Below are 21,949 nucleotides of genomic sequence, written 5' to 3' on the forward strand. Positions count from 1 at the left end.
CTTCGAAAAAGTTCACAGAAGTTGGAGGGCGTTTAAATAAGTAATGTTTGATTTCAGCAAAACAAAAAAAACGTTCAAACAAGTTTGACTGTCACGAAGTGAACCGATACAAAGAGAAAAACCACGTGACCTTGAGTCGCTTTTTTCTGTTTCGGAATGGAGAGCTGAACAGAGATCCGTCATTTTAACTGAACCTTGCACACACAGTTTTACGTGAAACTCCTAGTTTTTAAACTCGACTGCCAACTCATCCATGGTGATTGTGGGTTCTATCATCAGGGCTTAATTTCAGCTGGAGCTGTCCGGGACTGAACTCTGGAAAAAATATATATTAGGGTCTGTGGGTGGGGTGGAGTTCGTGGGGGTGGGTGGGTGGGGGGGTCCCGGAAAATATTCCGTGAGAAATGAAACCCCCCGTATGTCTCCCTCGGCCCTGGAAAGGGGAGAAGCGGGGTGACGGTATCCGATGCGGTACCCTCCTCCCCCCCTTAAGTTTTAATTTCTATTTTCCCTTCTGAATAAATAAAAATGAATATTTCTCTGGCCAGTGTATAATGTATCTCACCAAAACTGTGGCCTCTAGTAGAGTAGGATCTCTAGGTGTAACTTGCAGCCAACGGATTGTTAATTTTGTACTGTCCTGAGCCATTCTACCCTCACATTTCTACTGAATAAATGGCCGCGCTTCGCGTGTGTGTGACGGTCTACGTTACAACACATTTGTGGGTCACTGGTTGTGTCTCGTTTACTATGAACTTCTCCCTCTTATGTGATTGTGCATCGCTTGGGGTTTTTTGGCTACACTTTGGGGGGGGGGGTCATTCGTAAAACAAAGAGAGAGAAACCTGACGCTCATTTATTTAAGAGTGTTTCGCTTCAACGCGCGTCTACGCCTTGGTTGTTCACGGAGATGTCGTCGTCGTCGTCGTTTTAATCTTGTTTTTGTTGGGACGTTCGCGTTTTCTCGTTAGGTTTAGTAGTCCCTATATATATAAAAAATAAAACATACTGAGATAAGCCATAACTTCATAGGCACATGAATGTAGTAATGCAGCGAATGACGACGTGTTTCCATGCCAAAATCACAGTAATAGACGCGTTACTGTTGACGTTATCGCGCGACTGAACAATCAACAGCACGTGTGTAGATAAGGCTTAGAGCGCATATCGACTAGACAGTACTATTATACTAACCGCTTCATGCGTTGCTGGGCCGGCGATCCAGATCGCCTATCGCCCAGTCAAGTGAATTAGCCTGCGATTATATTAATTGATTAATAATTATCGTGATTATTAGCTGAGTGCTGCTGATGCCGAGGGGCGTGTGTGAACCCCCCTAATCCCCCCCCCTCTCCCCCGAGCAAAGTAGCTGGTGTCGTGGGTGCGCTAAGCTCGTTAATGACCCCCCCAGCAGAACGGTGCCTTCGCTAGGCTGGGTTCGCTCATTAATCTTGATTGACCTTCGCGGCTGACACAGGTGGGCGGGTACTGCGATTTCTCGCTTGTGATTTTTGTTTTTCCCCCCTTCTCCGTTCGGAATTCACGTCTCTTGTTGTTCGCACGTGGCCGAATCTCGGCCTCGACTACCGATTATTTCGATTTGGGTTTTTGTGTTTGCTGGAATTAACAAAGTGTAGAGGGGGGGGGGGGGCTCTCTTTGATTGTCTCCTTTTGTTTGAACCGAATCACGGTGGGTGATGGTTGTGTTGTTGAGTTGACCGCATGAAGCCCTTTTTGCAAAGTGCATCCAAGACAGTTTCGGCCCGAACTGCGAGCACCATGCCAATGGGGCTGGAGGACGTGAATTGTCCGTGATACTTGGGTGCACTCTGCGAAACCGCCGTGGAACCTCAAATGGGTGCACCTTGCATCTAAACTTAGCGTGGATGGGTTCACTGTAACATTTCAGGCGACTCGGGGACAACTCGAACTTTGCGATCCGACCTCTCGAATCTTCAGGCAGTCGGAATGTCTACCGCCTGAATGTTCCAGGCGGTGCGCAACATGTCAGGGATTCTACCTGATTCTTATTGTTTTGTAAATGACGTTGCTGAGCATAGGCCTGAAGGCCGGAAACGCCAAGCGGCCAGCAACAAAGAGCACTCAATTTCGAGCTGTCCCTAAGCAGCCTTGAAGCACTTCAGGTTGATTGCATGTTTTGTTGTTGTTGTTGAGAAGTGTGGAGGAACACACACGGCACCGTCCACAGGAGGCCGGGCGTTTTGCTACAGTGTGCATACCAGGGAGTTTGCAGGGGGTGGGTCTCTCTCGCCCTCATTTTGTATTTTATTTGTGAGCAGTAAGAAGAGTTCAACAGTACATATACTGAAAGGGAGGTGTGTTAAGTATTCATTCAGAGGGGGTGGGGTGAGGGAGTTGCATTGTCCAGATTGTACGCGATATTGTGAACTAGATTGTATGCGCTTTATATTTAGTGGGGGGGGGGGGAGTAGTTTTCGAGGCGACGCCCTTCATCTTAACACACACACACAATCCATCCGCTGAATGTGGCTGGCGCGGGCAGGAGGCCGCGCGTGTTGCCGTTCGTTCGTCGTCGTCTGTCGCAACTCCGTGCTTTGCGAGTCGCCCTCGCTTTCTCACGGCATCCCAAGTTGTGGTTGTCGCCGTTTCTCCCCCCCGCGCGCCCCCGCTGTGCATGAGGCGTCTCGCTTCGCCGCCGTCGATTTTGCTCCATTTGTGCGCGCGCGCCTCTGGTTTATGCTTCGTGATCATGGACTCTAGTTTACACGATTTTCTGCCAATAAAGTTTTTTTTGTTTCGTTTTCTTAACACGTCACGTCGTCCTCTCGCGTTCTTGTCGCGATGGCGCAAGCCCGTTCAGATGCAGAGGGGCGCCACGGTGGTGGCTATGAGATGTTAACTACCTCGCCTGCTATGCAGGAGGTCGTGGGTTTGATCCCGACCCTGACGCCTGCTGGAAATTTGGAGTCTACATGTCTCCCCGTGGTCGTGTGGATTTTTCTCCGGGTCCTCCGGGTTTCCCCTTCACTTTTAAAATCAACGTCACGTGTTTAGAGTATTTGACTGCTGTCCATTTCCACGCGATAAGCCCACTTCGTTGAGCTATCATTTGTGATAGCCAGGTTGCTTTTGAAAAATATCTATACATAGCTCAGTGGGCCATAGCTGGTAACAAAAAAAATTGTTTGAATTTAGAGATGCACTGGACCACTCGCCTATGGGCAGGGGTCGTCAGCCTGCGGCTCTGTAAGAACCGCTTCGTAGTGACGTGCATTGCGGATCTGGAAATATTGAGATGTATTTTTTTTGTTTAACTAATTCGCAAAAAAGGCTATTCTTGTTATTTCTGTTTGCCCACTCCTGCGTATGGTAGTTCGGATAAGCAGTGCAGGGGCTGTACGCCGAATTGGCCAATTTTGATTGGCCAAGCAGTGCAGGGTCCAATTCGACCTCAGACTGACTCGGCCTCAGTTTAGTACCTGATGCTGTAGTGTGTCAACATCGCCACTGGGGAGACAAAGGTGGCCGGGCGTGGTGCTGTCCACCCACCCTCTCGTGCCGTGCCGGCCTTGGTAGGTGCTGCTACTCGATAACAGCACTTGCCCCAAATTGTATTGGCTAATGAGCAACACAACATTTTTTATAACGAAAATTTTACTCTTTCACAACAACCTCGCATCATTGGATTTCAAATGACTCCTGATCCATTGAAAACTGGTGGAGGAGTTATCCGGGACACACAGCCCACTCGAACATTCACGACGGCGTTTGGGATTTAGACAACATATAAACGATTCTGGGTTCGGAAAGATCTCCCCACAATAAGATGTTTATCCAACCGTAGCGACGTCATCTCCGGACAGTCAGACGCGAGTCCTCTTGTTTGACTGCCTCCAGTCCACGGGCCAGTTTCTGAGAGCGTTCGCCGCTCGGGAGGGAGGGAGGTTCCCGACCATGCAAGGTGCTGATGGCTGTCCTCTTCCTCCTGCAGAGAAAGTGTGGCCTGGTTGCCACTCGATCCACCAATGTCCGTAGCTGTGTTGAATTTATTTTGAGCCGTAAGAAGCCAACCGTGCAGTGCCGGATTATTGTAGTAGCAAAAGTAGCTACATATGCTACGGGCCCCGCACTTTGAAGGGTCCCGCGCTAAATGCTTTCAAGCTATCAATTCCGGTTCAGTGATTCTGCACTTGCTCTATTGCTATAGTACTTTCCCGCCTTTGACTTTTATGAACGACTGGGTGTTTAAGGTTAGTGATCTGTCGTATTATCTGGCAGTATAGCAAATTAAAAATACAATTACTTTGCTATGCAAGTGAAACATTTGTGTTTGAATATTTTTGTGTTTTTAATTTATTTAAGGCCCCTTTATAACATATGCTACAGGCCCCGCACTAGCTTAGTCCGGCACTGAAACCATGCTAACCAGAGGCGCGGGGAAAGGACGACGCACAATGCTGGTGAACCTCAAGATGTTTCTAGGCAAATACCCATCGCTGTCAGACACGGGTCCTCCTGTAGCACGACCCTCATGAAATAGTCCTGCGACTCGGCGACGCTTTCCTGGCCAAAACAACGACGACCATCGGCTGGCGGTGGCATCATTCATTCAAAATCCGCGCAGTGCGGGGCGAGGTGGGGCGACATCGCTGCACCGGCCGCCGTCGCCAGGAGGCGGCGCTGAGAGAGAAGACACGGGGCGGGGTGGGGGTGGAGGAGGAGGAGGCGAAAGGAGGGAACGCAGGACCCGTCGGAGGCTCCAGGAGATGCGCGGAGTCACTCGCCGAGTGAGAAGCCGCCTGAAATATGGGAAATGTGAAATTGGATCATCGTCACCCCGCTGTGAGGACATTCACCGCCGCGATCATCGGGAGCGAGTTGTGAAGGACTTTACACAGGAGGCGGAGCTCAGGGTGAATACGAGAAAACGTTTAAGTGGTGATCGCGTTCGCGTGCATGACGATGGTGGTGGTAGTGTAGTGGTTAGGAGGCTGCGCTACGAACCCGGTGACCCAAGTTAGGGTCACCCGCTTTGGGCCAACAACAGTGACGATGATTTATCTTGAACCGGTCCTCGGTCTCCCAGAGGTCGACTCAGCCTCAAATGAGTACCTGGTGGGGTGTGTAAACAAAACATCACCCCTGGGGAGACAAAGGCGGCCGGGTGTGGTGCTAGCCACCCACCCCTCATGTGCCGTGCCAGGCTTTATCGGTGCTCGCTAACAGCACATGCCCCAAAAATATATTCAGGCCATTCGGGGGATCTTTTACCTTGAGAGTGGTGGTAGTGTTGGTGTGCGTTGGTGTGCGTTGCAGAAGCGACGCTCACAACGAGCGGAGCGTCGGGTGGCTAAAGCACAGCAAATTGGTACACAGTAGGGGGGCACAGGTGGTGCATCAGCCAGTCATCTCGGTCAGTCGACCCGTGGCACCTGGGTCTGTCCCGTGACCAGCGGGCGTTCGATACCTCACGTGGTCTCAACGTGCACCTAGCCTGGCACAAGCGTCGTGGTGACGTCGCCGCCACTTCGTGGCGAATGGCGGTTGTTGTGTGTTGGTGGTGGTGATGATTCTGTTGGGGATGATGATGATGCTAATACTGTTTTTAGGATTGCGATGGTGATACTGCTACTGATGATGATCACAGAGATGGTTATCGTGTTCGTGATATTGATGATGTCGCTGTTGGTGATGGCGGCAGTGTTGCTGTTAATGGGGGGTAGAATAGCGATGATGTTGATGGGGTTGCCGTTGGTGATGGCGACAGTAGGTCACGGTAGGGCTGAACACGCTTTTCTTGGAATCTCTGCTCCCCAGTGATGTGGAGGGTGGGTCTGGTGGGAGGCGATTGGGGGGCGGGGGGAGCGCGGTGGTGTTTGTGACTAGGTGGGGTTAGTCAGGTGTTGGCAGTGGAGAGGGGATGGTTGGGGGGGGGGATAGGGGGGGGTTTAACTGGGGTCCTTCACCCCCCCACCCATCCTCTCCCCTTACCCCCCCCCCCCTCCTCACCCCCTGGAGCAGGTGGCGATGCGGCTACTAAATGCGCGCATTCACGCACTTGAATCTGCTCTGGACGTGGTCCAAGCGCGTCTCTCCGCGCGCCTGTTCGCGCTAAATGAGGCAGCTCACTCGGACATCTGTGAAAACAACGCGGGGAGGGAGGAGAGGGAGGGAAGAGAGGGAGGGAGGGGACGGGAGGGAGGGGAGGGGAGGGAGGGGAGGGAGGGAGGGAGGGGAGGGAGAAGAGGGAGGAGAGGGAGACTCCACAATTACTGCTGCAGCTGCGCGCAGGGAGCCACGTGTCAAGAAACGCATCAGGTGTGGAGGGCCCAGTGGAAGCGCTGTGTTGCAGCGGTGTGTGAGCGCGTGCGTGCGTGTTTTAACGTGTGTCTGTGTGTGTGTTGGGGAGCGGTAGTGTAGCGGTTAGCGCGCTGCGCTATGAACCTGGCGACCCGGGTTCGATTCCCGCTCACGGCCAACACCCAGTGACGATTATCTGAACTGGTCATGGGCCTCCCCTAGGTCGACTCAGCCTCAAATGAGTACGTGGTGTGTAAACATCGCCACTGGGGAGACAAAGGCGGCCGGGCATGGTGCTGGCCACCCACCCCCTCATGTGCCGTGCTGGCCTTCATAGGTGCTCGCTAACAGCACTTGACCCAACCGTCTGCTAAAGGCTTTACGGGGAATCTTTGTCTTTGTTGGGAGCGGAATTGCGAGTGGTTAGCGCCCTGAGCTACGATATCGGACGAGCCGAGTTTGATTCATTCCCGCTTATGGCGAACATCTGAAGCGGTTCTGGGCCTCCACTCGGTCGACTCAGCCTCAAACGAGCACCTGGCGCGGTGTATAAACAGAATTGGGGGAGACAAAGGCGGCTGGGCATGGTGTCAGCCACAACCATTTCACGTCCGCCACACCCCGCGGGTCGACTCAGCCTCAAATGAGTACATGGTGCGATGTGTGAAAAAACATCCCCACGAGGGAGACAAAGGCGGCCGGGCGTGGTTCTGGCTACCCACCATCGCCTCTCGTGCACCGTTCCGGCCTTCATAGGTGGTACTCGCTAACAGCACTTGCCCCAACAGTCGGGGGATCTTTGCCTCTGTGGGTCTATATGTATATAGGTGTGCCCGTGTGATTGTGGGTTTGTGAATGAATGGAGGTGTGGGTGTGTGTGGGTGTGTCTGCATGTGCTTGTGTGGGCGAATGAGTGTGTGAGCGCGTGAATGTCCGTGGCCGGGATTCATGTAAGCTCGCTTACAAGAATTGCCCCAACAGTCGCATCTCCGATGTGCACGGTTGGCTACGTGCGAAAGGACTTCAACATCTCCATATCGGAGATGTTGATAATTATAGTAATTATTGCAGGGCTGCAGTCAGGTGACCGAGATGCCACGTGTCGGATACTCGAGGTGCGCAGCGTCTGTGCGTGTTGACACAGTGGAATCTCAGGTGGTGCACATGTCATTAATCTCTGTCAGTCGCCTGGGTCGATGCCGTGACTTCCTGCCAGCAGCGAGCCTTCCACGCTTCACGTGATCGCCTCAAAGTGCACCTAGCCTGGCACAGTGGCTGTGGTGACGTCACCGACACTCGGTGGCGAATGGTGGCCGTTGTATGCCGCTCCCCGACAGCACTTGCCCCAACAGTCTTGTTGTATGAGTGTAAGTTTGAGTGTGTCGAGTCCACGTGTGTGTGTATAAGAGTGAGTGTGCGTTCGAAGCGCAGCGCTACGAGCCCGGCGACCCGAGTTCAATTCCCGCTCACGGCCAACACCGGTGACGATTATTTGAACCGGTCCTGGGCCTCCCCTAGGTCGACTCGGTCTCAAAATTAGAAGTTGGTGCGGTGTGTAAACATCGCCAATTGGGAGACAAAGTCGGCCAGGCGTGGTGCTGGCCACCCACCCCCTCGTGTGCCTTGCCAGATAACACCACTTGCCCCAACAGTATATTGATGCTATACGGGGGATCATTGTCTTTGTGCACACACGTGTATGTTCCTTTGCTCCCGTGCACCCACGCCTCTGCACGTGATGCCAGAAGGGGTCTCCCCCGCCCCTCTTCGCACCCCCACCCCCCGGTGGCCCAATTGGCATGAGTTCAACCTCCCCCGTGTAAACAGCGCGCGACGTATTCAGCGCCACCCGCCAACGCCGAGTAACGGCGCTAATTGTGTGTCCTGGGGAGAGATGGGGAGAGGAGGGAGATGGGGAGAGAATTGGGGGGAGGGGGGGATTGAGAGAGAAGTGGGGGGGAGATGAGGAGAGGGGGCTTGAGAGAGAAGTGGGGGGGGGCGGTGGAGATGGGGAGAGGAGGGGGCTTGAGAGAAGTGGGGGGGGGGGGGTGGAGATGGGGAGAGGAGGGGGCTTGAGAGAGAAGTGGGGGGGGGTGGAGATGGGGAGAGGAGGGGGCTTGAGAGAGAAGTGGGGGGGGGGAGGAGATACGAAGGGAGATGGGAGAGACGAAGGAGATATGTGAAAAGCTGGGAGATATGGGGGGGGGGGGGGGTGCGAGGGAGTGCTGGTAGTCCTGCGAGTGATGTAAGAGATGGAGATGGCAGTGATGTGAGTGAAGGGAGGGAGAGTGAAGAAGCGATGGAGAGAGTGATGGGAGGGGAGGGAGAGTGAGAGAGCGAGAGAGGAGAGCGCGGATGAATTCTTGGAAAGAAACTGGGTCCCGCAGCTGCGAGCACGCACACGTGCGCGCTCGCAGCTCGCGAACTGAACCCGTGGGAGCTCGGGTTCGAGTTGAACTCCTGACCCGGGCGCCGGTCACGGAATGAAGGGGCTTTGGGGAAATGAGTGGAAACATGATGTTACATTTTGAATTAATGATGCTTGCGGTCAGATCTATATATACACATACATATCTGTGTCCATGTGTGCAGCACGTATTCGTAGGAGAACATGATTTTACACGACCGCCGTTTTGAGAAGAGGTGATTGAAATTGGACGTGTATGTTGGCTTGAGTACTCGGGGCGTTGGTCAACATGGGTCGGTATGCAACAGTAAGCCATTCCCGACACTAATCAGAAGAGGTCCTATTACTATTCTATAGATCATAGGCTGCAGGACGATTACCTTTTCATGCAAGGACGTCGACAATTGCATTTCGACCACTGACTCGGTGTCTTACTATTCCACTCCAGAATCGATAGGGTTTTTTTTTACTTCGTGGTGAATGTAGCAGCCTCCAGTGGCTGGCTAGATCGGCCACCCGATTGCATACATTACAGGGACTCCTCTACTTACGAACGAGTTAGGTTACAGAGGTCTGTTCGTAAGTCGATTTGTTCGTAAGTCCATCTTTACCCCTGTCGATTCCAAACATGTTGTACGGCATGTACACTAAACACGGGCAACATGGCTTTTTAACGTTGTATAATCCCCTGCAGATGTAGATGCCACTGGTTCTTCACGTTCTGCAGATGTAGATGCCTCCACCGCCATCTATTGCGCAGCGGTTGAACTTACGACTCTCGGTCCGAACAGGTAACTTGGGCATACGGAGAGGTTAGTTGGTATCTCTGAAAGTTCGTAAGTAGGATGTTCGAAGAACATCGATTCTTACACTCGCGACGAATGCGTCGAAGACAGCGCGGTCAGAATGTTTCGAGAACGAGACTCGAAATATTGACAAACGACCTCAATACAATGCAATTTCATTTTACTGATCCCTGGAAAGCCTCGCCGAGTCTCGGGGAGGGTGCTGCCGCATTGTGATGTTTGGGCCGATCCCTTGGGGGAGGAAACCGGACAACCCTGAGTCCCAAACGGCGCGCATCCGCGGGGGGGGTGACACTCAAAACATTTGCGCTGCACAGACGGGTTCATGAATGCGCTTGTGTACCGCAGTCATTGCTGGCCAGGGTTTGGAAGTTTCGTCAATCTCTGCCTGATCCAGCAACCCTCACCAAGCACAAACAGCGTACGGTATTGGAACATCGGAATCAAGAATATGTATTTATACTGCAGGAGGAATCCGATGAGCTATAAAGCTCGTTATCACAGATGTCCAGTAGGGGCACGGGGTCAGAACGGTACAACAACAACAAACAATACAACAACACGATAGGAGTGCAAAGTCGAGGAATGGTAAACAAGTCACTTTAAAAATATATACAAATAAAACTCAACTATTTTGTATCTCACTAGGTAAAGCACACTGAGCAAGTAACTTATTTTTCAGAAGCGAGCTGGCCACAAATGTTCACCACAACAAAGTGGCCTATCACGTGGCAATTTAGAGCAGCACAATAATTGAGTCTAAAAAGTAAAGGTGCGGCCCTGCAATCGCCTGCTCAACGCCACGGAAGCGACCCTCCACAAGAGGGCAGCTCTGGAGATGCTGCTCTAGAGGTTATCTGAGCCACTCCACGCTCGCAGGAAGTCTTGCAAGAGAGTACCCACGGTTTACCCCACCGCACGCGACCTGCCTGCGTGTGTGGGTGGATTTAAGAAATGTTTCCATCGTATCAACTATCGCGCCGGGAGCTCAAATCTGTGCGGAGTAAAAACGCTTTATAGCTCATCGGATTCCTCCAGTACAAATAAATATTCCGATTCTGGATCGAACCGGCGACACCTCTTGGTTGCAATGCCCAATGTGATATCCATTACTCTACGGCAGCAAACCCCACGGCATTGCACCGCGCGTTAATGATATCGCCCTTGGGTGACTGCCGCATTTAAATGTAACGACTGCGGACAAACCTTCGGTTCAGACTTTCTGCATGAAGCGCACGTGCCGCGTGTGCCATTAAGCCACGAATATGCGCACGGGGTTCTAGGAAAATGATCGTCTCGCTTCTATTTATACACCGTAATTACCTACGCACGCGTGCCTGTCCCCCTGCATAACGTGGACCACCTGCAGCGGGGAGCGGGTCGGGTGGTGGTGGTGGGGCTCGACTCTGGGGAGGAGCCGGAGGGAGCAACGGGGAAGGAATCGAGGTGGGAGCAGGGATGAGGGGCGAGGTTCATGTGAGGAGAAGGATGACTCTCCCCGCGTCTCCTCCTCCTCCATGTGCAACTCTCACGCATAATTAAGGACGCGTTTCGCATAATTGGCGACCGCCCCCCACCCCCCCTCTGCGAAGCTGATGTTGATAACCTCTGTTGGCGCTACACCGACACCAGTGAAACCAGAGCCCGTTCCCATGAAACCAAACCAGCTCGACCCAGCCCGACCCAGCTCATTAAAGCTACAATTAATACACTTATAGTGCCTCACGTGCCACGTGCTGTGCACAAACAGGCAGCCCGGCTCATCGAGTGATCGAGCCATGTAAATGCTAACGATGTTTCTAGAAGGGGCAGAGAGAGCGCTTGTTATATCCTCCACCATCCGATCCCGCCAAACGACTTAAATTGGCATGTGCACAAGCGTTGAACGTACTCGGTTGCTGTTGTATCAGCTCACCCGTACGCTGGAGGACAATTCTCACAACTAAGCATAGCAATGAGATGCAGGTGATATAGTTTGCGTGTTAAAAGTCTGTACACGTGACGATGTAATTTGTTTGGCAGTGTCGGGTGGCGGAGGGGCTTAACGGCACACATTTGGTCGGCTCGTTATTTGGCCTCCACTCAAAACAATACGTGACGAAGCGTCATATCGGCTGCGAAGACCACGTGCGTTCAGCACTTTGGTGTGTGTGTGTGCATGCGTTTGTGGCTTTTCATGATCAAGTTCAATATTCTAAGAACAGGGTTGGTGGCGTAGGCAGTGATAACACTCGCGCCCATGCACTTTTGCATCGAGATTGAAAACTCGTTTATTATGAACCGATTTTTGTGTTTAATTTCTTGTCGTACACCCGCGCCTCCGATCAGCGCGGTTGGCTACGTACGGTGCGAAAGAAGCCTTTGTGTGTGCAGTGTGTATGGTTCTCTCTCCCCCTGGTCTCCGGTTTCCTCCCATACCTAAAACACCATGCGATGCAACTGGTATTGTCTAAATGCTGCAAAATGTACCCGCAAACGATTCAATTGGGACTCCACATCCAGCAGCAACATCGGCATCGCTCCCCTGTAAAAAAGAAATGGATTGAGCGAGGCATTCCTGGGTAACCAAACGGAATTTAAATGAATACACAACCAACCTCTCTTATCACCTTCCACGCACTGACACCATCGACTCGTCGCAGGATTTGCTGGAACCGAAGGCAAAACGATGAAGTTGTGAAATCCGATGGATACGTCGGTGCGTTGCGACCGAGACTCAAAGACTCTAGAACACAGGGACGTGCGGTCAGGTGAGGCAGAGCCTCGCCTGTCATACTCCAATGAAAACAGCTGTTACGAAAAGTAAAAAAAAGAATAATCAAATAAAATAAATACTAAGATTTTTCCACTCATCTGTGTTATAAATGTAATTTCTGTACGATTCCAATCATTTGTATAGTCAAAATCGCCAAATTTGCGGAGCTCCGCTGCAAATACAGGAAGAGACGAGAGGTGAGGCAGCGACGAGCTCAGCCTCCCCTCTGATTGCGCAACACCTCAGTAACTGGATGGAGCGCGGGCAATAAGCGCGTGCCTGTTACTATCTCAGTATGTCACCAATGTAATGTTTGTAGAGCCCTTCATTTCATGTCCTCGCCTTCCATACACCAGGTAACTTATGTCACGTATGTGTATTAAGATATTTAGGCTCGCTGGTCTCGTCATGAAACTGCAATGAAAAATCACCAGGGGAGGCAGCCATCACATCTGCCTCACTGAGGGGGGCGCGTTTTCGGCCACAACGCAAGCAGAGACAGCGTCCACCCCGACAGACCTGTTCTTCACCTGAGGACGGCTGCTTGCGTTGTGGCCGAAACGTCGTGAGAATAATTTAATGTTTAATTTTTATTATTTTATTATTTCCATTCTACGTGACTTTACCGAAAGAACCAAGAAGACGAATCCCTGCAGTCACGAAAGCTTTAAATCGAAATTTATACTCTTTAGTTATTTTAATTTTATTTTCACATTCGTGACTTTACCGAATGAACCAAAGAGTATGGATCCTTGCAGTCACGAAAACTTCAAATCTAGAACACCGTGAAACGTCAGAAACGCAACACATTAGTGAATATAAGACTATTAAATTAATATAAAAAAGACACACACAAAGACGATGTTTCTGGCCAACAGTCCTTCACAACAACATCGTAAAAAATCTGTGTAAAAAAGAGCTTTACAGCTCATCGGCTTTACAGCTAATCGATTGACACCTAAGGATCTCGCGCGCGCAGCAATGAAACCCAAGAATCGCGCCCCCTCCCCCGCACTCACCCCCCCCCCCGGGGAAACCAAGGACCAATGGGATCGCGCGACCTTGCCTCGCGCCTCCAGTGTCCTCGCCTCTCATTGGTTGCGAGTCGCCGCCGACGCCGATCCGACTTCCCCCCCCCCGCACGCGTTCTCGACGACCATGGCAGAGGAGGCTGTGGACGCGGTGGAGGCGGTGGTGGACATCGCCAAGCTCAAGGTGGCGCAGGGAGCACGACACAGAGACGCGTGGGGGCGGTGGGTTGGTGGGGTAGGAGACGCGCTACGGTGGGGAAGTCACGGGGGGTCCAGGGGCCGGGCCTTGTGGTGGTGGTGGTGGTGGCGGCCTAGCGAAGGCTGCGCTAGGCGAGGCGTTGGCTGGGACGCTTCGGGGCCGTCTGTTGAGTTCCGCGTCGTGCCGGCGACTCACGACTGCTCTGAGCGCCGTGGCCCCCCGCTGTCGTTTGGCCCCTCGTGGCGTGCGAGCGTCGGCCGCTCGAGAGAGCCACTGCCTGGGTCGAGGGCCTTGCCACGCCGGTCCGTGCGTCTGGCCACGATGCAGTGCATGTGAGGAAGGGCGGCCGCGTCCGTGCGTTTGTGGTGGTCACGCACGCACGCGGCTCGTGGTCAGGCTCGTGTCTCCTTCGCTGCAGGGGTTTAACGACGGCTTCTTGTTCACAGGCGTCAACTTGGGCCCTTGAGTCCTTTAGTGGCGCACACAGCATGGCATTCGCGTGTGTGCGCGGACTTGTACACACAGCAACGCACGCACAACGCCGCCACGCGAATTATTCAAACACTGATCACAACGCGTGTGCACTGTGGGGTTTTTGTTGTGGTCCAGGTCTCCCTTGACAAGACAAGTTATAGTCTCGGCAAGCAATAATCTGGTTGTGCGTGAATAGCTCATGGACGACTCATTGTCCGTTCAGAGGATGATTCCGATTAGGTCATAAAGTGGCTAGGAGATGTTAATACTCTTATGTTTTTTCTGTAAAGTCACGTAGGTAAAAAAATAATACAATTAAAGTTAATAAAAGTAATAATACAAAAATAAATCACGACGTTTCGGAGGCAACACAAGTCTCCGTCATCAGGTGGGATGGTCACAGCTAGATTTACTGACTTTACCGAAAACACCTAAGAGTATGAATCCTTGCAGTCACGAAAGCTTCAAATCTAGAATTAGGAGATATTAACTCCATCGCCTGGTATACAGGAGGTCGTGGGCTCGATTCATACCCTGACACCTGTATATTTTGAGTTTGCGTGTCTCTCTCCCCGTGGTAGAGTGAATTATTCTCCGGGTCCTCCGGTTTTTCCCGTATTTGGCGGCTGCTATACATTTCCACATGATAAGCCACTTCGTGAGCAGAGCTATATAGCCGAGTGGGCCTTACCTGGTAAAATTAGGAAGAAAAAACCCATAGCTTTAATCGTGAAATGCATACGCGTGAAATCGCGAAACCAATTGCCCAGGACACTGAACACGCTCTGTTCCGTTTGCGCTCGCAGCTGCCCGAGCTGCGCCAGGAGCTGTCGACGCGAGGGTTGGACACGAAGGGCAACAAGCAGGAGCTGCTCAAGCGCCTGCAGTCCTTCCTCCTGGAGCACGGTACAGCGGGGGCGCTAGTGCTCGTACTGCGCGACTGGAAACAGCGCGTAGTATGCGGCGGGGGGGGGGGGGGTTGCCTGATTTCTGCGACTTAGCAAAAAATGCAAAATTGTCGCCGCATTGGCAGAAGTGCACAAATAAACGCGAGTAAAATGCGAGACGTCTTGCGTCTCGCAGCTGCGATTAGCACGGTTGGCTACGTACGGTGCGAAATAAGTTGAACGTACCTTAATTTTGAACACTGCCAAGTTCTTGAGATAGTTTGCAGTTCCTTTGTACATCCACTGCTGGATGTTCCCCACCCCTTGTGAGACGTCGTGGAGGTGATGTCACCATACTTGTGATTTATATTGAGCAGTGGACCTCCTTCAGAGTGGAGTCGATTGCAGAGAGATTGTCTGACAGAGACACTGCACTTTACATTCTTACCTTAAGCACTTTGAAGTGAACACTTGAACAGTTTTAGCTTCAACAGATATTAGTCTTAATAGATTTTTTTTTGAGACCGCTAGCACCTCTTTATCCCATGTTTTGCACACTTGTCCATTCAGTGGATGCTTGTGGCGAGCGTGGAATTGATCTCACTGCTTCGTGTTACCAGGTGATGACGGTGTGGAAGAGGTGAATGAAGAGGAGGCATTGGGTGAAGAAACCGAGGTATTGACTCCATCACCACTGCGTTGTTTCTCGGCTCAACTTGCGATTGTCCACTGTGTACAACGTTATGAGCAACTGTTAAAGTAAGCTACATCCAAATAACACTGATCTCACAGGTCCGGGTAATTAAACTGATAGACTATACGCCCTCATAAACGTTTCATAACCATGATATTTCACCCTTGTGATGTCGCAGTGTGTAAGTTGCTGCACGTATTTGATTCTGTGCCAATGGGACTTCTGCTTTCTGTCTGTTGGTACAGGAGGAGCTATCTGAAGTAACAGAAGAGCCACCTGCTCCTCCAGAGCTGCCAAAACCGTACGAGAGCTTCCCTCACTCTGCCGCCACGTGCTTTGCACTTCAAATAGCTTGGTTTTTACTGCTTACTCGGTCGACAGTGTTAATGCATTGCCCTATCCTGTCCAGTGGTAACGTGAGGTCACAATAACTGTCATAAAGATGATCCAATATGAGCAAAACCGACATCTGGAGATGCAAACCAGTGCTAAAAGTAACTTTGCAAATATGAAAATGTTGTTGACCTCCTAGTTACTCTTCGGTTTCTGTGCTACTAATAAAACAGTTGAGGAAAGCATTTCAATAGCTATATACATGATTCTTGTTCTTTACATTTTGTTTGATTGCCACTGCTGTTGTCATAGAGTTGAGAAGCCAGCAGTAAAGAAGGTCCAGGACGTGGTGCTAACTTCAGAAGCAGAGGTAACTTTAAACATTTTTTTCCCCCTCTCAAAACAAATGTAAAAAAAATTTAAAGGCGCTATTTAGTTTAACGTGTGTTTGGTTCGCACATTTGTGTAAGGAAAGAAAACCTTGAAGAGCTGGTTATTATACATGCGTTTTACTTTAACGGTGGATTTATTGGTTTCACACTTTGTTTAAAACTGCGCTCTCAGCCTCGCGTGGTTTTATTTGATTTATTTTTAGCGGCTGCAGACCAGAGCGAAGCGTTTCAACGTGGAAATGAACGAGCAGGCCAAGAAGGCAGCCCGCGCAGCCCGGTGAGGTCCCGCAGCGTCCCAATCCACGTCGCTCATCATTGGCCCAATAAAGGAGCTTCCCAAGCCGTCGCTCACAGCCTCGTGATGCAACAATCTGTCCATGTCCCTGTGCACGAGCTGATTTTAATCACTTCACCTCCATCGCATATGTCCTCTCGGACGTGTACCCTGCTTTAGCTGTCACCGTCATGTCCCTACCATCGCCCGTTGTCCCTTGGATGCCACTGTGGCGAAAGTGTTAACTACCTCGCCTGGTCTCTACAGGAAGTCGTGGGTTCGATCCCTACCCTGACTCCTGTATATTTGGAGTTTGCATGTCTCTCTCCCCGTGGTCGCGTGGATTTTTCTCCGGTTCCTCTGGTTTTTCCCTCCACATTTAGAAACATGCGTTTATAAATATACACACACGATGATAAGCCACTTTGTTGAGCTATCATTTGTGGCCAGGTCACTTCTGAAAAAGACCTCTATAGCTCCGTGAGCCTTACCTGGTAAAATAAAAACAGTTTAGTAGTTTAGTTTAATGCCCTGCCCTAGCCCAATTACGTAACAGTCAGTGTGACCATACTTTTCTCCATGGCTTTGTTGTGCATTCTTCAAATTGTTCCATTTATTGGTGACTGACCAATATGCCATTTAACGTACCCCAATTCAAAATATCAGTGACATATCCATGACTGCAACTTCACAGTATTTTTTTCATGACTTAAGTTAATCGGACAGCCTGCGACACACGCTAGGTGTTTATCTACGAGAGAATATAATTTTTTGTGTAGTACCTCGCTTTAAAAGGTGCTGCTTTTTACAAGTGTGTGAACCTTGAATTAACACGGTTTTTTTTCCTGTTTCAGGTTTGGGATTGTAACCACCGAAACGAACAAAGCAGGTATTGATCCCATATCCTGAGTCTCCTCTATCCAATATGAAATACCCTATATGTAAACAGCTGTCATTGGCATCAGCCATGATACATCTACTGCTGGATGAAGGGCCTCCCATTGCTGTCAATATCTCTCGTGTTCTTATGATGATAAATCCGTCTAGCGCCTGAACACAGCCGATTTAATCGTTTCGTCACGAGCAGACATCTCCAGGGTGTCTCCTTCGGCTGCCATTCCATCATTAGTCTGCCAGTGGCCATCATCCCTTCCCACTATTTTTCTTAAGTCATTTTATGTTCTCTAATCTAATGTATGAACGTGTCTCATTCTCAGGTGTTGTTGGCGCTACCAAACTGCCGGTAGGTCTACAATGCTCGTCATTAATGGGAAAAACGTCTAAAACGTACATTGAAAGAAGAAAACAGTTTTACGTTTGATATTGTATTTCTAAGTTTTAATAACTCTTGCACACATTTGTCGTATTGTAATTATCTAAGTGAGTCACCGCATGACCTCTGTTCAGGTGGACACCACCAAGCTGCAGGAGCGTGCCAAGCGATTCGGCGTCAATGTCTCCACCGTGGCTCAAAAGGTTGGCTTTCACTTCGCGGTTTAAAATAGAAGATTCTTGAGTGCAGCATCCTCTCTTGATGTTGGGCTACGTGTCCACAGCGTATTCACAACCCGGGGGGAGTGGTGGCACATTGATGTGCACGTAGCACGATGAACTCGGCAACTTCGAAAATCCGAGTTTAATTCCCCACCATGGCTACCGCGAGTGGCGAGTATTTTCGGCTCTCCACCACACTTGACCAATCTACAGTTACCAGCCTGTTAAAGTGTGGTCAGACAACCCCCATAACTGTGATGGTGTGGGGATGCTGTCACCCACCATGATTTGACAAAGGCTTGGGAGAGTGTTTAAAGTGAAGCACATTCAACTGAAAGCCTCGGATTGATAAATCAGTTGCTGATGGTGCAATAGGCCCCAGCTTCAAAAAGAGCCTCTTGAGAAGTAATCTTCGATCGAAGTGCCATGTCTCCTTCACGATTTCTCTCGCTCTCCCTCGGTGGAATACAACTTTCCTTCGTTTAAAGCAGCGCTGGGTTGAGGTATAGCCACCTCGGACGCGATCTTCGTTGTTGCTGCCTGCCCAGGGGGTGATGGCTAGCCGCAGGCTGCCGCCACGCCAGATGAATATGTTCACACCATCGGGCCACATAACAGCCCCGTAGGCTAATGGAGCAGATGCCCTCTGACCCCGGCTAATTGGAACCAGGCCGCGCGCATTGGGATCATTTTTAATGATCGTGGGGAGTTGGGGTGGGAGGGTCAGAGGAGTCAGTGGATGGAACATTCTTGCAGAGGAAGCCGAACTAGTAAACTATATTGGTAATGTGTTCTTTGAGCCGCTGCCAGGTTTACTATAATTGTAGAATGCAACCAACTTGTGTACGTTTTCGAGCTCAACTTACCGGGTAAATAGATTCACATTTCCCCCCCTTCCAAATGTAACCCCGCAAAAATAGAATGCTTACTGTTGAAATTATGAGAATACCAAATGCGTTTGCAAAAAAACTTGTTTTTAAAATAGTTGGGCTCTTTTTGAACATTCTTTCCGTTGGGCTTGTTTTTAGGCGTGCGCGTGCGATAGATCGCTCGCTGCATCGTGTTTCTTGTCCGTGCTGTCGCCAGCGACACGACACTTCGCGTGTGTGTATATGCGCGCGCGCGTCCCTTCCGCAGATTGAGGTGGAGGGGAAACTCAAGAAGAGAAAGGAACGGTTTGGGGTGGTGACTGCAGCTGCGGCTGTCGCTACCGAAGACACGGAGGTGGGTGACGTGGCCTTTTCATCATTATTATAATGCTCGTTTACCCAGGAAAACCTCGCTGAGTCTCATGACACCTTTTTATGGAGGGTCCTGCCAAGTTTTCGCAGTTTCGGCCGATGCTTATTTTGTAGATTGCAATTCAGTAATTTGTGGGTAATTTTTCAAATCTGGAAAGATTGGATCATGACGCTGGCACACCATGGCCTACGCTTGTGAATGACTTCAGGGGATCATGAACATCCTCTGTGAAAGAGACGCCCGCAGTATTGACCAGGGCGGACGCCGGATTTTAACCGTGGTACTTAATCACACTCGTTACATGGCCATTTAATGTCACTCTTGTGCCTTGGTTTATCGGAGCAGTAATATTTGAGAAAAGGGTGATGGTGATATTTTGAATTTGTGTAGCATTTCAATCCACATTCAACTTTAGGTACTTCGTGTAATGACCTGCATAACCGAAACCCAAATGAAAAATACACATTCAAATTTAAATTTAACAGCAATAGCAACAAAAACAGGAGTTGGGCAGATCGAGCGGTGGTGTGAGATAGCGTGCACGAAGCCATCACAAGCGCCACAACTCCTGCTCTGATGGTGGTGGTGGTGTTTGGTAAGGGATATTTGTTTTTTTTTGGTTGTGTTTCATTAAGAAGGGTCATCCCCTGCACAGCTCTTGCACACGAAACACCCCCGTAAGAAGGAATCGGGTAAACATCCCAATATAGCAGGACCCTCATGGAAAAGCCTTGAGACTCAGTGAGGTTTTCATGAACAAGCAATTATATTATTAGAATGATTACATGGACTAGAGGTATATTCTGAAGACTTGCATTGCATCCTTAGTCACCTAAGGATGCAATGCATCCTTAGGTGACTAAGATTCATCTGAACCCCATCTCCGTAGCTCGTGTGCTGTGTTCGTGTCAACCTTTTTGGCTCTGTAAATACGAGTCGTGTAAAGCACTCTCCATACTGTGCCTTGAGTGAATCGCTGTGCAGTGGCTTCCAGCCAATGTTCTTGTAACTGAACGTCACTCAATTCCTCCACCCATGCTGAAGACTCGGGTCTACCAGGATAACTGTTTCAACTCATCCCCACTGCTACCCCGCTGCAGGACAAAACACACATCTTTTTGCGCTGCTTAAATTTGGAATTCTCTCCCATTGTCTCTTTTCCCAAGTTCATTATAACCTTGCTCTCAAGCAAATTAACAATTTGTATCCATTACACCTGCAAGTTGGTTCTGTTTGTTACTGAACGCTTGGCATGTTGGGACCTTTGGCACTGTGCTCATAAATTGTGATGCAAAAATACAAACCTCTTGTCTTCAGGTGGAATATTTCTTACCTTATTACCAATAAAGGGTATTGAGGCCATAAGTATTTTGCAAAGGAAATGTCTATTTAAATTGTATTTGTGAGTGCCATGTGGATCGTCGTGGTAATGCTCACTCGTATTGTAAAGTAACCGAAACGCTGGCTTTCTGCGTCTTTTCGTTTTTGCAGATCAAGAAGCTGAAAAGAGCGGAGCGTTTTGGCATTGCATAAACCAGCATTATTTTTATTGTTCCGGTTTTATATTCTCTCCCTCAAGGCAAACGAGTCGAGTCTTGGTTTGTGGATCGTGATTTTGTTTGCCTAATACAACCAATTCGTATTCACTGGCACGCATTCTTCTGTGCGCTGCCTTGTACACACACAAAGCATTCGTCGTCCGAGCAGCGACTGGGAAACGTTACACTATCACATTTGTACGTGGGGGTGTGTGTGTTGTGTGTCTGCGGGCGGGCGGGGGGGGGGGTGTTCACTAGCAATGTAATGCGTGCCCACGTGGAATTGTTAACGAGCAGAGTTTGACAGGAAGGAAACAGCTTGACACTTGGGGCTTTCCATTCATAGGCAGGGGAAATTAATCAACTCGACGAAATTGTCAAGGTGGTCTCCAGGGAAAACTTGATAACCCACATTTGTTTAACTATACAACCCCGAGGAAAGCTTCACAATTAATCAGATCGTTATTGTATAATCTTGGCTGAGATCGCCAGTTAAATTTATAATTCAATATGCCTACCTCCAACAAAAGCCTACTCTTTGTAAAGTGTAATTTTGTGGGTTATCAAGAACCCTCGAGGAAACCCCCTCCACAATTATACTGCTTGAAATAAGTTTGCATTTATGTCAGTAAAATGTATCACATATTTTAGTTCTATATAGTTGTGCAAGTATCCTGATAATTGAGTTTTTAAAAAGTAGGTGTATTTTTTATCAGTCCGATCACTGCTCGAATTAAGAGTGAAAACGCGGTCTTATTTGAATCCACATTGTCCACCCACGTGTATGACATGGCGTGTCATCGTTTACCTCGTCTTACCACGCAGCTGACGCGACAACTCTTTTGTTTTGTATCGTTTCCAAAGGTGGCGATTGATAAATAAACATTTTTTTAAAAAATAAATTGACTGCGGATGAAACGGAACCGAGTGCTTGGATTTTGTTGATGTTGCACCTGTAAAGTGCAACACCTTTGTTGGATGAGGGTCACCCTTGTAGATGAGGGTGCACTGCTATCTCGAGTTGTGAAGGTTGAAGAAAATCAACTTGAATTCACTGCTGGATGAGCGAGGGCCAAACTTCACGTGGTTGCCGGGCGTGTCAGTTATTTGACCACAACCACTACGCTGGTTAGTGAAGGCG

At 49.8% G+C, this 21,949-nt stretch overlaps 1 protein-coding gene across 1 annotated transcript; it reads left to right on the forward strand.

Annotated features, from left to right (window-relative positions):
- Positions 1-13,355: 13,355 nt before the first annotated feature.
- Positions 13,356-21,726, forward strand: SARNP (SAP domain containing ribonucleoprotein). Its single transcript, XM_061574867.1, has 11 exons — positions 13,356-13,465; positions 14,761-14,860; positions 15,462-15,517; positions 15,781-15,836; positions 16,181-16,238; positions 16,464-16,537; positions 17,389-17,423; positions 17,752-17,777; positions 17,942-18,010; positions 19,166-19,252; positions 20,762-21,726. The coding sequence occupies exons 1-11, from the start codon at positions 13,409-13,411 to the stop codon at positions 20,801-20,803; spliced, it is 660 nt and encodes a 219-aa protein (XP_061430851.1). The 5' UTR covers positions 13,356-13,408; the 3' UTR covers positions 20,804-21,726.
- The last annotated feature ends 223 nt before the right edge of the window (positions 21,727-21,949 follow it).

Source organism: Lethenteron reissneri, chromosome 7 (assembly GCF_015708825.2).
Source record: "Lethenteron reissneri isolate LAM-NWPU_2019-01 chromosome 7, ASM1570882v1, whole genome shotgun sequence".
NCBI lineage: Eukaryota > Metazoa > Chordata > Hyperoartia > Petromyzontiformes > Petromyzontidae > Lethenteron > Lethenteron reissneri.